A 17,099-nucleotide genomic window follows, 5' to 3' on the forward strand; every position below is an offset into this window, starting at 1 on the left:
TAAGTTTCTTATGTTTCTTTAAATGCTTGGTTTGTTTACTGATTTTCACTTATTGACTTGCAAGGATTTTTCCCAATCCTTTGATATCAGCCTACACCCTTTATCTCGACCATGCTTGGTCATCCTTGATGATCTCGGGTGTGGTTGTCCATAATTTTTGAATAATTATCATGACATACAATGAAAACATTATCATACTGTAAAGGTACTACATCTTATCTCAGAGGCATATCACATTATACCCCTGTATAAGAGCATACAGTCTTGGGCAGTTCCTAGGTTATTTATGTTCTTGAAAGAAAAGATCAATAGATAGCATGTTATTTAATACTATACCAGACCAACTACATGCAAAAATCATTCGATCAGTTTTGATCATAAAATTTATTAGACCAAAAAGCTTAAGAACATTAAGTGATCATACATTCATGGATTCTAATCCGAGTGGCAAGGTTCCAAATATATTTAAAATCTTCCATTCATAGGTAGCTCAATTGAAGAGCTAACTAGGATTAGAATGAAATAAAATGCATAAGAGATATACAACCTAGCAGATTGATAGTGCAAGGAGGTGCATCTAATTCTCAATTGCTAGTTACAAATTGTCGGAGACTAGTCTTGAATGGCTCCTTAGAAAAAAATGTATTTCAATCTTTATTGTCACTACTACATCTGTCGGGCATAAAGAAAAGAAGAATGAATAAACTTAGAATGGCTATGTAAATTTTTTGTCTTCTCAAGCAATGCTTATTTAAAATTATAATGCTGCTAGGAGGAGTTACGTGCTGGGCAACTTGAAAGGTGGTGCCCAAGTTACATTCTTGGTTTGAAAATGCAAGACTGAAAAAGTTAAGAGACCGATGAACTCTAAGAAATAATTCAATTGACATAAGATGGAAATAATAAATTGCTTCTTATGTTTTACTATAATGATACTCATATTATTAATTTAATATAGTTAAAAAATGGCGGAACACTGGAGAAATGGAGTTCAAAGAGGGTTTACTAAGGATTACAGAAAAAATGAAAGGTTTGGTCGGTTTGGAAGGGGCATAGAGCCATTCAAAAGACATGAAGGATCTACTGGGGGAATAGGAATGGGAGATGGTAGGATGGGAGAAGAAACTACCAAGAAAGCTTTGGATGGAAAAAAAGTGGGATAGCACAATGGTGATAAATGGAAAAATGGAAGAGAGACAGAATTTAAATGGCTTGAGAAGCCACCCTATGCAAAGATTCACATCAGTAAATCTTGAAGGGAAAGTGGTTTTTGAAAATATAGATAAAAGATTGAGAAAACCACTGATTGTGGAAAACCAAGAGAAGCTATTGATCAAAGAACAACAAATGACTAGATGTACTGTAGAGAGGGTGGTGCTTGATAGCGGCTCGATGGAGGAGAAGAAAGACTTTTTGGAGAAAAATGCCTTTTTCTTGAAATGGGGAGGACCAAGGCCAACACTAGGTAAGATTAAAACTTGGTGTGATGAGAAATGGGGAGATGTGAATGATTTTAAAACTTTAGAAAATGACTTTTGTATGGTTACAGTGGAAATAGCTCAAGATAGGGATTGGATCTTGAATAGTGGGCCATGTTTTCTGGATGGATTTTGGTTTTGCATGAAAAAATGGGTCCCAAACTTTGATCCAACAAAAGAAATAATAAAAGAACTTCCTCTATGGGTGGGGTTTAGAAATTTGCCTCAGAAATATTTACAGGAACACTGTTATAAAGCGATTGGAAATAAGCTAGGAACATTTATCAAGGCGGTTGAATGGTGGCTAAAGAAACTCTTCAAATGTTCCCAAGAATTTGCATAATGTGGAATGACTGCCATCCAATTCCTGAAATGGTTGAGATTTTTATTGAAGGGGGAGTTTGGAGACATCTAGTGTCTTTAGAGGAAGGGTTGATGGTGTGCGAGTTCTGTCTATGTGAGGAACATGATTCAGAAAGTTGAAAGCAAGAAGGACATCATAAAGGTAAAGAAGAGGAAAGGTTACTCTAGGAGGTTATAGAGATGGCTAGGATAAGGGAAGAGGAGAAGGAGGTGATAGAAAATCTCTTGAAAAGGGATAATGAAGAGGTGGAAAATGAAATGATGTTAAAAATGAGAGCAAATAACTATCAAGAAAAAGGGAATGGGTTATTTGAGAGTCTAGAATTAGCACAGGAGAAAGCCATTGTGGATGGAATATGCAGTAGCTCACAAAAGAAACTACAAAAAGAAAAGGATGGGAGTGAGGTTCAGTAGAGGAGGGTTTTAAAATGATAGTGACGAAATCAGGGAACAAAGGTAAAGGCCAGCTATGGAGGATGGTGTTGTTTGCAGGTCTCCTGGGAGGGGGGGGGGTGAACAAAGGGGATGTAAGGACCTCGAAGGACCCCAAATGTCTCATGAAGAAGAGATTAGAGAGGTAGTGATTTCTGAAAGGCTGGAGGAAACACAAAGGGAATGGGAGGAAAATGAAGGGTATATGACCAGTCTGGAAGGAGAAATAGAAAGTGGGATGGGAGAGTGTTTTAAGGACATTGAAATCTCTCCAATTAGAAACTTGAAAGGTAGATCAAGGGAGTCAAGCTTGGAGGAAAGCTTGAATGAGGAAGACTATGATAGGGAAGCTGAATGGGAAGATGATTTTTTTGGGGTGGAGAAGACTATGGCCATTAAAGAAAAAAGAACCATAGAAAAAACAGAAAGTAAAAAACATAAAGCTCATATTGGGGAGAGCCAAAAAAGGGGAAGAACCATTAATGCAGTAATCCAAATTGCAGGAAGTGCAAGGGGTCAAAGTAAATTGAGAATGGGAAGGGGCAAGAACCCCTCTTGGAAAGGATGAAGATCCTTTAATGGAATGTCAGGGGATGTAATGCCCCTGACGAAATGTGCTTGATCATGAGGGGCCTTGATCAAGCAAAACCGAATGTGGTACTAGTGCAAGAAACAAAGATAAAGTTGGAAGGTTTGGATGGGGTGAAGCGGAAGCTTAGTAGATGGAATAGTGAGTGGGTGGCAGCAGAGGGAGCCTCGAGGGGATTTGTATTGTATAGAATCAAGAGACAGTGGTTGGAACTGTACTGCAAATGGGTCAAAATTGGCAGTGGATGAAGGTTTCTTCAAAACAATTAGGATATGAATTTAATGTTCTTAATGTATATGCCCAGTTCAGAGCAGAGAAAAGAGAGAATTATGGAAGACTTTAACAGAGATTTTGGAAATTCTACAAGATGAAATTATGATTTTAGGGGGAGATTTCAATGCTATCATCTACCCGAAGGAAAAAAAGGTGGAAAAGGACGGAGATCGATTAAACAAGAGGATTTCTCGACCTTTGTAATGCAAAATGGTCTTATTAATATTCCCTTTAGACAGGGGGATTTTACTTGGAACAATAGGAGGCCAGGGTTTGTTAACATTGCTGAAAAACTTGACAGGTTCCTTTTAGGGGGGGACTGGATAAAGGTGGACTGGTCAGTTGAAACTGAAATTTTGCCTATTTATGGCTCGGATCACTTCCTTATTAGCCCGAGAATTTAGGAAGAATGTGCTTCTGACCTAGGTCACAGGATACACCGAATTTCATCCATGAAGTTCGAATTTCTGTAAATTTTTACCCTTTCCGAACTCCATCCGAATTTTATGATATTTAATATAAAAATGTTTTAATAATATTATTTTATTTTAAAATAATATTGAGTTATTTAGTTTAATTATTTAGCAATGTCAAAATATTTTGATGATTTTATGGATATATTACTTATATTTAAAAATAAATAAATTTATATGAGTTAACTTTAATGTTGATTTTTACCCTTGGCGAATTTCATCTGAATTTTATGATCGGGGAACTTGAATTTGAATCCGAACCTTGTGACTTAGCTCCTGACCGATGTCCTTTCAAATTTGAAACTGTGGCTAAGTGCAGATGGGTTTAAGGAGATTGTGGAAAAATGGTGGGTTGAGGCCCCTAAATGGGAAGGAAATAAGGCTTTCAAAATTTTCAAGAAGCTACAACATATAAAGGGGAAGTTAAAAGTTTGGAATGGAGAGTCTTTCCAAAATATATTTATAAGAAAAGGTGAACTAGAAGAAGCACTTAAAACTTTGAATGAAGGAGGAGGATTTCCAAGAAGAAAAGGGGCTGAAAATAGAGTATGATGAAATCCTTATGAGAGAAGAAGTATTCTGGAGACAGAAACCAAAAGAAACTTGGCTCAAAGAAGGGGATAGGAATACAAAGTTTTTCCATAGCTCAGTTAAAATAAGAAGAGCTCATAACAAGATTTTACCTATTAATAATGCGGAAGGAGTAGTGATTAGTGATCCAAAGATGATTAAGAAAGAAGAGGTAGACTTTTCCAAACAAAGAGGAAGAATGGAGGAAGGGGAGGGGGCTTTAGCAAAGGAGGTTTTGGAGTGCATTCACTTGTATTACAGAAAGGAAAAATCTAATGTTAAAAGCTGAAGTTTCAAAAGAGAATATTAAATGGCTGTCTTCTGCAAGAAGAATTTTGATGTTAAAATCGGTGGTCTCAACGGTGCCTATTTTCTCTATCATGTGTTTAAAAATCCGAAAGAAGGTGATTAATTTAGTGGAAAAGTAGATGAGGAAGTTCTTTTGGAGTGGTGCGGGGTAAGAGAAAAATGTCCATTACTTAAGTGGGAAAAAATTTGTAGACCAAAAAAGTTTGGAGGTGCTGGAATTAGAGATTGGAACACTATGAACACTGCCCTAGGGGCAAAGTTGGTATGACAAATGGAAAATGATGGAGCTCAATTGTGGATTAGGATCCTCAAGGCGAAATATCTAGGCTCTAATGAGAATATAAGGATTTTAACAATTTAAAATCCAATTAGAGGTTCAGCAATCTTGGACTTTATTCTTTCATGCAGGCATGTAATAACAGACCATATTTCATGGGTCATAGGGGATGGTAATAGGGCAAAGTTTTGGAAGGACTCGTAGAATGGTAATAAATCTTTAGATGATGAGGAAGCAGATATAGAGCTGAAACAGAAATTGTGTGATTTATGTGGTAGGAAAGTTAGAAACTATGTTGTGGAAGTGGAGGGAATCTTTGGGAAAAAGGTGGGAGTGGAAAGATTGGAGAGTGGAGGGTCTCTCTAAAGGACAGCAACAATCTCTAAGGGAAATTTTTAATAGAAGAAAGGTGTGCATAATTAATAGAGAAGATAGGATAAGTTGGTGTGTTGTTGTATCTAGAAAGTTTTTAGTAAAACTTGGCTATGAAATTATTGACAATAAGGAGGAAGAGTGTTTTGAAGCTGGGGATTTATGTTGGAGTAAAGAAATACTTCCAAAAGCGGGAACTTTCTCATGGCTAGCAATACAAGGCAAAATCCTAACAGGGGATAGAAGAAGGAAATTGGGCTTCCAAGGTCCTACAAAATGTGTTGTGTGTGGAAGGGAGGATAAGATAAGATAACATAATGATATTAATGTCCAACAAAAGACCAACAAAGGTCAATGGGACTGGAGGATTACAACAATGAGGCTAACAGCAGCAGGAGCACACAAAGGTGTCCGAATATAAATACAAACAACAAGAGAAAGCAGACAAAGAACCAGAGAGGAGGCCCAGAGAGAGACTAGGAGTCATTTCTAGGCGAAAAGAAATCAGTCACTGAATGATATGCATGTCGATGAGCAAAGGCCCTGCTCTGTCTATGGCCACTCATAGAGGAGTGTCACTGGTGCAAATAGCTGGTACGGGATCTAACGCATCTGGAATGTCTAATAGATCTAGTGGAGCTAGAAGGCCTTTTCACACCACGCAAAGGAGATAATGGTGTGAAAAAGGTAGTAATGAGCTGAGTAGATGAGTGTTGAAGTGGAAGCAGTGACTAGATCATGCTATCATGAAGCATAGTGGCCTCTCAAAGATAAAGTGCAAGACAGCGTTGATCATGGTAGCTGAAAAAAAAATGCTAATCATTTGTTGTTGAATTGTGACATTGTAGCTAAATGTTGAAGTTGTCTTCAGGAAAAATTGGGTTGGCTTGGACCTTGGAGTCCCTCTCTTAAGGCTTTCTTTATTTCGTCACCAAGAATGAGAAGGAGAAATTTATTTGAATGTATATGGCAAGTGAGCCCCTTAATTGTCATTTGGGAAGTGTGGAAGGAAAGGAATAGAAGGATTTTTCAAGAATTGACAGAGACAATTGACCAGCTATTGAAAAGGATAGATTATTCAATTGAAGAAGTTGTAAATGCTGCAGTGTTTAGGAAAAATATGTCAAAATGTGTGTTTATGAATTATGACAGAGCTATTCAAAAAATGTGGCCTGGGATGAAAATTGGGGCTGCAGGTGATGGAACCCAATTTTTGTGCTTCCAATTGTACACATTTTCATTATGAACCTGTACATATATTTCATCTAGTTTGCGATTTGATACATGAAAGGGTGGGCTACCAATAACAATATGAAGACCTACTGACTTCTTGCTCATGACTGTTGAGTTTGTCTTATTCAGGAGTAAAAAAGGAAAGAAAGAAAAGCATCGATACTTGCCCTGGGCATTCATTAAGCAGTACCTTTCATTATTGGATAATTATTATGCAGTAGAGGCTATGGAGAAAGTTAAGCTTAAATAGGGATTGAGAACAGCAATGAGCATATCTACCAAAGGAAATGATTATTTACAGGATAGTCAATTTTACAAGCTTTATAACAAAGACCCAGAGGCATTCACCATATTTTTGCCTTACTGATTACAAGACTGTGTAATTCAGTTTTATTGTTTATTATATAATTCCATAAATTGGAGGAGGTGTAGAATAAGAGTGACTTAATTATTTAAATGGAGTGAACTTGTGAAGTCAATATAACAGATCGATCCAGAATGCCTTCTTTTATAATGCAGCTTTCAGAGATATTGCCAGGAATACACCTCATATGCAAGACAGAAAGGGAATGTATCCTTTGTCACCCAGTCAAGTAAAAATTTGAAATAAAAGTGTAATCTTCAGGAGCCTTATACCACAAGTGTGGTAAATTGATAGCATTTTTTAGTTTTCAGAATGAGGAAGGCTTTTGTGTGACTGTGATGTACTCCTAGCCATGCTGTTCACATACCTCTGTGTTTAGATATTCATGGAAGATCATTCATTCAACTTGCATATATTTCAAATCATTTGGGCACATTTTCTATAAGCCACAACATCTCCGAAAGGAGAATGGATAAACCAGTTCTGATTATGCATTAGAATATATAGAACACAATACCGAACACAATATGCCTTATATGTGCAAAGAATTTTCCCAGATTGCAAATTGTGCATACTAGCATGTAGTTGTGTTTATTGTTGAGACAATGAAAGAGCAAAGTTTCAGAATACGGCATCATTTTATCCCTTTTCAATATACAATGTTGTTGGATATCATAACATTTACAGAGAATACACAGCAGTATGAAGAACATATTCGTGCCAAGAGTCAAAGGAAGGCATGTGTGTATGAGCCTGGGTGGAGGCGTAAACTATTGAATATTTTTCCTATTGCCTTGTGCGCTGATCACTAGAGGATATACTTGTGTATTGCTTGGCAGAGAGTGGCTCGATATTTTCAAACAACCACTAGCGTCAACAGCAACTATAAAGTCTTCTAGTAAATAGTTCCCATGAAATATTTACTTGTATATTTACTTACAAATGTTTTGTATATGCTTTGTGACAGGTGTGCGATAAAGAATATGGTCCATGCGAATGAAGAAGTCAAGCAAGGAGAATACACGCAAATAAGGAGCGGAGTTTTTCTTAAGCGGAGGCAATATGTATATGCGTGGATCTTGGCTGCCAAACCTGTGGGTAATAAGCATGATTTCGAGAGGGAAAATGGTGCCCTACGTCCTAAAATATTGAACTTCCACATCGCCGAAGGAGAGATCCAAATATCCGAATTTCAAAGCATCCCGCCAGAAATTCTTCAAAGGTTTCATTTTCTTGGACTATAGTCTTAGCCAGGATTTGAAAATAATAAAAGCCTGATAAAATACAAGGCCTAAATTTTGTTAAACCACCAATTATTTCTAATAAGGATTATATTAAATTTTTATATTGGTGGGTATGTGTTAGGAAGAGGTGCGATGGTTGAGGACATACCTCTCCGCACATTATAAATATAAGATGTAAAATCTTACAAGCGGGAAGACGATATTCATATTCATTCTTATTTTTTAAAAATTTTATCTATCCAATGCACGATGATATGTTATATTATTTATTTGGCGAAGAAAATGAGCAATTGAACAAAGCTTCTAGGTTTTGAATTATCGAGCAAATTTGTATGCGAGTCCAGGATTGAAATTTGTAGTAGATTGATCATTCGTGAGGAGTGTCTCTACGTATAATTTTTATTTCTAGCACAGTCTGTAAGAAGTATTTATTTAATTTATTTGCATTAGAGTTTTAAATTTTTATTTAGTTATGTCCTTTATAAATGTTTTTTGTTATTTTCTATAAATATTTTAATATTTGGATAAGTGGACTGGGTCGTTATTGCATTTTAAATTAGATAAACTTAAATATTGTGAAATACTTTATTGTTTCCGTATTCATGTCTAATTTGTCTCCGCAGGAGTTAAAGTGCATTTTAGACTAATTTAAATTGCTTTCATATAATTAATCTGTCGCGTCTGAATTATTAAAATTATTTATAGTTTAATATATTGAACTTTATAAAGTTGTATGTTTCAACTAATAATGTTGACTCTGATTGCCCATTTAATTAGGCACTGGTCTTTTACTCCTGATTTATAATCCATATGCTGGCAACTGTTTCATTTTCTTTCCATCGAAGAATTAATATATTCATTCGTTGCAATCATCTGTAATAATAGCTTTTATTTAAAAAACATTTATACAATTATTTACTTTATTTTAATTCGTAATTTGCAATCTTAAAGTTTTCTATAGTTTTTGTCGTTTTGAAAGCTTTCATTGCATTTGCATTCTAATTGATCTATTTTAAGTGTCTTGGATCTAAGTGTTTCGTCCAGGATCAGGTACACCCACCTCGGTCTTAAAGAGCCAGAAGTGCAGGAGATTTAGATCACGTCGATCAATCTCGTCAAGTTGGCCTTAACCAGTTGGTAATCCCAACATCAAGCACGAAAGGCTCGTAGGATTCCAATCTGTAGTTTTGGGAACCAACAGCAGGAGCGAAGGGGAAATCTACTTCTAAGGAAAATAAGAGGGAAGGTGCAAAGTGGGAAGCTCCAGCAAAAGGATGGATAAAAGTATATTTTAATGGGGCATCGAAGGGAAACCCCAAAAAATCAAGTGCAGGATGCATTATTAGGGATCATTTAGGGGTGACAACGGCCTTTGGCACTTTAAGGTTACTGGATGGAACAAATAATGAAGCAGAGTTTCAAGCTGCACTCTTGGCAATAAAATGTGCAAAAAGGGTTGGAGGAAGTAAAGTAATTTTAGGAGGGGATTCGATGGTTGAAGTGCAAGCTGTTAGAAATAATTCAATTTCTGCATGGTACTTAGGAAATTTGTTGGTGTGTATAAATGAAGAGTCAAATGCCTTTGAGCAATTTCAAATTTGTCACGTCTATAGAGAAGCTAACAGAGTAGCAGACACCATTTCAACTTGGGCTGTAGGTTTAATGGAGGACTGCAAGTTAGTTTTTGAAATGTGTGGCCGTTGGGATGGAATTGGTGAATTTAATTTAAGGCATTTATGAGTTTTTATGTTTTTAGCATAGAGGCGATCGTAAGGTGATTGACATCATAAAGGACTGTCAAAAAAGCTGTTGAATAGATTTGGAAAATCTGTAATAAATGTTTTCATCATGAGAGGATGCGAAAGCAGGAAAAAGCATGTTTTTTGGGAGTGACGATGGGACGTTTTACAAGTTAGGAGACTATCGATAGGCTTTATATAGCAAAGTTAAAAAAGGATTTTCTAACAGTCTAAATGGTAAATCATATAGAGTTGAAAGTGATTGAATAGACAAGAAGAATGGAAGTGACATTTACTTTTAAAACAAACAGGCAGCAGAAAGCTCTGTTTGGCCCGGTGCAGAATAAACGGCTGAAATTGTTGCTTAAATGCCCATCGCCAGGTGTAGTAGATGTCATGAAGGAGACGATGGAGAAGTTGTTTCAAAACTCTTCTCACCATTGGAAGATCAATGCCGATATAGCGGCGATAGTAATCGCATGGGGCTTGAAGATAGCATGTCCCGTGGAAGAGGTGGAATGGGTTATGAAGAGTTAGTTTCCAACAGACTTGATTGTGGGAATTGATTCCCTACTAGAGTGGGCATGGCCAGGGAAAGGGTTTGACTATAGTGAATGCTATGAGAACATAGAGGAGGGCAAGAAAATTGGAAATTTTGGGTTTCTATGGTGGCCAACAGGGGTTGACAAAGATATCTATAAAGCCAAAATCAAAGTGGCTTGGGCCAAGTTGGCGACGGAAATTAGTAATTTTAATGAAAAGAAGGGAAGGAAGGTTTTGGACTTCTTTATTGCCCATTTGAAGCAGCGGAGGAGTGTGAGGGGGAGGAGGAAAAGGAGGGTGGTGCGAGTCAAATTTCCAATCAAGGTGGAGGAGTGATGAGTTAAGAGGGCAGTAAAGGAGGTGAATTTGTCTGTCTTTGTTTTTGGCTTTCAAAAGCACAAAAAAGCCAACAAGGAACCTGATTAAGGGAAAGCGATCAACAATATTTTCTACAACTCAACTCTAGGATTGTCTCATTTTATGCAGTTTATGGGTGATGTAGTTCAAAAAGAAACAAGGAGACGTTTTTTGGCTGGTTTTTTTCAGAGGCAAAAGAATCAAAGACTTAGTAAAATGCAGATAAGCCTCATGGATGAGATGGAGATGCATGCGAGCTGCAAGTGGAAGAAATGGAGAAAGAACAGAAGGACAGATGGCAAAAAGTTTTTGTTTTCTTTTCTTTTTATGTAAACCAAAGATGAATTTGAAAACAATGTATTTGAAGTTAGAATTTAGGGGAAAAGATGTATAAGCTTTAGAAAGCTTAGATAGGAGATTTTTTGAAGGAATGTGTATATGTAAAGGAAAGGCTAATCTTTAAGAGTCTATTTATGATGATGTAAAAAAATATTATTTAATAAAATAAAAACTATTACCAACCAAAAAAAATGATACTCGTACTATTTACATATATATGTATTACTGACACATATACATACATACACGTAATATTCCAAATATACATATTTTTATGCATATGTTGTAATTTGAAGTATATGTATACATACATATATGTCATATTTGAATACACGCATACATACATATACATGTATGTAACATGTACAAATGTATGTAAGTACCATGGTACCATTATACTAAAACAAGTTTGATATACGAGTAGGATTTGAGATCAACCCAATACTCAAAGGTAACAATTGTTTTTAATTCGTTTTAATGTCAAAGTGAATATTTATATATCTATGTGTCTTTAAAATTTGACGGCCTAGTCAGCTCATGGTGGACACTTGGTATACCCTTGCTTGCCTAGCCCATTTTCAAATGGCCATGGTTGTTAGGACTCACATCTATTGGCTCAATGTTAGGTTGGTTCCCTCGTGCCCTATTCACTCTGGTAATGCTTCACCCCCCCACCCTTGTCACGCTCTTGCAAGAAGAAATCTATCATGATAAAAAGCATATATCATTCAAAAGAAAAATCTAGTTATCATAGCTAATAGTAATAACCAATTTGATGATTCATTTCCAAGTCTTATAATAGCATAACGAATAACCGATACCTTCTTTTTCACATGAAGATAACCAATAACCAATGTTCTTATTCATAAGAAATAAAAAGTAAGTAATTTAACCAACCATTGCAGGTTAGCCTGAAATATCAACAGCTAGATGGTTTTTCAAAATCACAATATAGGGGATGTAACAAGGATGACCTCCAATTTAATTCTCTTAATCACAGATAGTACTGGCGTCATAAGGCCTGATGAAACTCCATTTCCTTTAGGTATTTGACTAAATACATGAAACACATATATCAAGAATGCATCAAGATATGTGTACTAAGTTACTAACCATGACAACGTTCAACAATTGTCCCAATCAAATAACAATTTTATTAACTATGGAGACTTAGATGACTAGACACTTATAAACTTTTGAGGTACACATTTGTCAGTTGACTTATAAAGAGAATTATGCATATGTTGATACGAGGAAAGGTAACAAAATTCCCAAGCAATAATGCTACTATAGATGACCATTCCATCAATGTGACTCGTGATTATGAAATAGAAGATTTAAATGTCATGATAAAGCTCTTTGTGCAATTATTGGAACAGAGTGCAAAAGTGTAGTATAGGAGCTTTCCAAATAGAAGCACAAGCTCATCGAATAAGTTTATATGGAGAATGAGTGGATCTAAAATGTGCACTTCATGAGCTGACAACAATGAAGAAAAGGGTGAACGAAATAGTTGCTAATTTCAACAATAGATATGTAATGACCATGAGTAAAGTGCCCCCTTATGTAAGGCCAAATAAATCTGTGCCTTGTTCTGTATTGTGGGAAATTCAATGCAAAGCTAGGCAATTGTTTGTGGGATAAGAATCCTAAAGTACTGAGGGAAGCTTATCCTATGACTAGCAATATAGAGAGCAATGCAAGAGTATTTGATAAGAGTGTCAAGAGAGCTAGAAGCTTATAAAACTAGGTGCAACAACTTGTAGCAAAGCCCTAACAGAAAAGACAAACTTGACACTTTAATGAGGGCTATGAAGGATCTCTCACACAGGGTTTCTAGAAATGAGAAAGGGATGCCCTCCAATAATGTTGCTACTCATTTTAGTGAAGGCTAGAAGATGTACAACAAATCATACAATTATAACTGATCTAAAAGATTTGCCTAAAATGATAGGCAAGTGATCAGTGCTTGATTGAGAGGCTCAATCTTTATAAGATTTTCTTTCTTCCTTTTTCCCTAGAAGATGCTTATGTGTTTACACAAATTATAAATGCCTATTTTATCAAGCACAACCACCCACAAAGGGTAAAATACCCTAAAGAGGCAAATGTTTGCAAGTGTTAACTCCGCATTTGACTTCATACCCACCAAATTGTCCAAGTTTATGGACCTGGACCTAGCAATACAACTCTATTGAGGATAGAAACTCCCAAAAATTTAAAATACTAACGGATGGGTTAACATGCATTGAGCCCACCAGTAAAGAAACAACCCATTTGCATAGAGCTATATTACTTGTGGAGATATCTACCACCAAGATGATCCAGGTTCAAATCTCAAATGGATATATGCCTATAAAATAGTGTGATTGCTATGTTTGGCAAAGTGATCAAGTAGTGTGTGTGGTTTGTGTAAAAAAGAGGCTTTCCAAGCGTTACAAAAATTACACTTTTATGGGTGTCATACATTATACTTGATGTTTGTGTTTACCTTGTATTATTCTTAAGGGATCTTAATCTTCAGGTGAAAAAAGCAGTTATATGTTTTTCAAGAAATGATATTTATATAGCTAACTTATGAATATGTATTATGAACAGACCAGCAGCTACATGAAGTGGGGATCGGTATATATTTCCCACTGAGGAGTCAGCTCGAGCTTCTTTGACTAGCATACTAATTACATTTGCATGACCACCACTCGATGCCAAGTATAGAGGGGTTGAACCGCTGTCATCCTTTGCTTGCACATCTCCACCCATCTGCAAGAAGTGATTTTAAAAAGAAATAAGCAGAGACAACCTATAAATAATCTAAGTATTTTATGTCTGAGACTCCTTGATTGGTCTAATATTGAACTGTTAAAAAGACACATGGATGGCTTGGGCATAGCTGAGCGACTATTCAAGAAATAACCATACGCTATAAACATACGTGAACAAATTAATAAAATATTTAATTGCAATTTTCCTTATTAGAACTAATGTTGGGAAGCTAGCTGGATTGAGTAGGGCCCCATTGTAAAGCTACAAAAGCACAATTCTCTTTGATTTAAACTCATCATGCCATGCAAAACTTTCTCCTCAAATTATTTTCCACAAGGTGGATTGAAGCAGTTTGAAGCGAAGAGAAAAAGGAATTTAATGAAGTGTACTTTTAGATGGCCAATTGCCATCATTACAGAGTTCACAATGTATCCCACACAAAAATTGTCATTTCTTTAAAAAAATCATGAGTTATTTCAATGTGAGTTCACATCTCCTTTGCCTCATTAATATGTATGTGAGCCAAATTACAATTGATAAAAAAGGAAAGAAGCTTCGTTGCTACTGTATCAAAGTAACATCAATACAAATTTGATAACATTAGAACAGAAATTATAATGTAAGCAAAAACTAAAAAATAATTTCTACATGCAACATACCAAAAAGTTATTGAAAATCAGGGAGGGGAGAATAATGAACCTGTATTAACCATGAAACTGAATCAATGTGCCCCCCCATAGCTGCACGATGTAATGGTGTGCAACCACAATTATCTCTAGCATTGACATCTGCACCGAATGTGGAAAGAAAATTCAAACACAGTACATGCCCACCAGCAGCTGCTTCATGAATTGGTTGGCTACCACCATTATCTGTTGTTACTGGGCTAGCCCCAGAATTAAGAAGCAGTTGCAACACTTCTACATGCCCATTAAGTGCTGCAGTATGAACACTGATTCCATAATACCCAATTGTTATCTCAGAAGTAAGCATAAAGTAATTGATTGAAAATGTGTATACAAATGCTACAGTTAAACCCACAACACACAGTCATATACCAAATACGCCTTTTCAATATAGAATTTGCAGTAGGAAAATAACAAGATCAAACTTGCATCCAAAAGCATAAGCAAGATGCCAAACCTATAAGCACAGCCACAATACAAACTTTGTCAACACGTAAGCTGCACTAAACAACATTTACAACTCAGACAAATGCAATTGATTAATATAGAGAGAGGCTTGATACTATATATATTCTTAATATTGCAATCTTGATTTCTTATGAGAATTCATCTCATGATATAAACTAGAAACTTGAAGATAATTAATAAAATATATCAGCTTCCTAATTAAGTGAAATGTGTTTTAGGTCCTACAAAATCATTTATCAAATCCATTTTCTAAAAAAAATTAATTGCAGACCCATTGCTTTATTTCCTATAAATATAGCTAGGGAAATAATTTAATAATAATATTTTAAGTGTGTCCCACTAACTTCATTTTCAAAAAATTGCAAGGACAACTCAAATACTATTGTTAATTTAATTGAGTGGCCATCTAAATGCAACATTAATAGCCCTTATGTAACATTTTATTAAAAAGTGGTTCTGAACACTGTTGCAGGCAACATTCAGAAGGAAAAGGAAATTCACATTAATGAGTCCAAAAAGGAACTTATAAAAAGAAGGGAATTTCTCAAAGGAGATCATCTATCATTATTATAATCAAATCTCTTTCTCAACACTAGAGCATTTGTGTTTATGTTTTCACTTGAGTTTGCAAACCCTTGTTGTATGTCTCCCACTTCATGGACCATTGCTATGGAATCCTTGAATTATGGTGATGAAAAGCGTGAAGGTATATTTAACAGTGGAGTTCATAAGAGTACCCCCACATAGGTATTGCATATAATTGACTCTATTATTTTAAGGTTTGGTAAACACTAAAACAGAAGAAACTGTACTTTTGGATGTTTGCAAGGTGCAAAACTATAAATTTATTTTATATTTTTTATCTTCACTTGATTCATAATTACAGTGGTATCCTTGAAGTAAAGTCTATGATATTATGAAGCTCCTAATTAATTTTGATTCCACTGTTCATAAAATGTGAGTTCTTAGCCAAAACATCAAAGCCATAAAGTAAGAGAATTTATTCTGAAGTGTACCTGCTTCGGCCATTCTTTGTTTTACAAGTCACATCTGCCTGGCTCGACAACAAAGTTTCAACAGTTGAAACTGATCCAATACGAGCAGCAAGATCAAGTGGTCTTTCTCCTTTGTTGTCAGCATCATCTGCATTTGCTCCCCTTTGATATGAGCATCAGAAGTGAATACTTTAGCGTTCATTTTAGAACAAGTCATATACTGCAGAAGAGTCAATGCCAAGTATTATTGTGAAAACAAAAAAGGTTATTGCATTATGCATTTAAGTTTTCTACCATAAAAAATTAGATATAACTTGTCTAAAACTTAACTTACAACAGAAATTATAGCTACTATGTACATTACCTATTTAATAATAAATAAAAGCCACTGCCATGCGGTTCTCTCAAATCCTTTGCATTCATTCTCCCAACATTATGTATTAGACCAAGGACACTCTAGGAAGGGAGTGTGTTGCTCAAAGTGAGGTAGTCCTAGAGAGGGTATGCGGATCAGAGCAAGGAATCCCTTGGAAAGCATACACAGATTCAGATAGAGGAAGCCCTTTAAGGGGGTACACTAAATGAGAGCAAAGAAATGCCTGGACAGGATATGCCGAATCATTGAATGGAAACCCTAGGAGCTAATCCTCATTTGGAAATAGGAAAAATTTGCCATTAAGACTGAAACAGAGATTGTGAATTGCTGTCCAAGAGACTGAAATTGCAGCTGTCGGCATAATTGTAGCCTGAAATCAGAAATTTGTAGTGATGGACATAATGGCATTTTAAATTAAATATTGCAGCACGCTACGTATAAATAGTCTGATCTGGTGTAAGTGAACACTAAATGGTACAGATGGAGCATGAACAACAAATGTCAACAATGATATTCTTTCCAGTCATGGCATGGACTTGAATCATTTTTCAAGCTTGGTGATGGATTGTGTAGATGCATGGAAGGCATAGAAAAGATTATTTTATTGGACTTGCCATAATAATTGCTAACTGATTGTCTAGAACTACTGACAAGAGATCAAGATCTGCTGATAATAATTGCTAGCAACTGATTATCTTTATATGATTCTTTTGAATATGCTTGATAGAGTTAAGGATGCTAATTGTTATTTATCTTAATCACCATCTTTAATTAGCAATATACAGATCAATATTAAGGCTGTGTAGTCAATCTTTTGCCTCATCAAAATGATTAGTTATTGTTTCTCCTTATTTGA

The 17,099-nt window shown here is 35.7% G+C and overlaps 1 protein-coding gene across 5 annotated transcripts in view; it reads right to left on the bottom strand.

Moving 5' to 3' along the window:
* LOC149569825 (uncharacterized) overlaps positions 1-17,099 on the bottom strand; it is a 217,515-nt gene that overhangs the window by 20,553 nt on the left and 179,863 nt on the right. For 2 of the 5 annotated variants that reach the window (XM_089822548.1, XM_089822550.1), the window contains 3 exons: positions 15,889-16,029; positions 14,418-14,670; positions 13,556-13,715 (listed from right to left, as the gene is read on the bottom strand). In XM_089822548.1, coding sequence (XP_089678674.1) covers positions 13,556-13,715; positions 14,418-14,670; positions 15,889-16,029 — 554 coding nt within the window. Of the gene's footprint in view, positions 1-13,555; positions 13,716-14,417; positions 14,671-14,861; positions 14,903-15,888; positions 16,030-17,099 lie in introns of all 5 variants that reach the window. The other 3 variants (XM_089822549.1, XM_089822553.1, XM_089822551.1) reach the window with 3 other exon arrangements.

This window comes from Cupressus sempervirens, chromosome 3 (assembly GCF_028749045.1).
Source record: "Cupressus sempervirens isolate cs-2001-9-10 chromosome 3, ASM2874904v1, whole genome shotgun sequence".
In the NCBI taxonomy this organism is placed as follows: domain Eukaryota; kingdom Viridiplantae; phylum Streptophyta; class Pinopsida; order Cupressales; family Cupressaceae; genus Cupressus; species Cupressus sempervirens.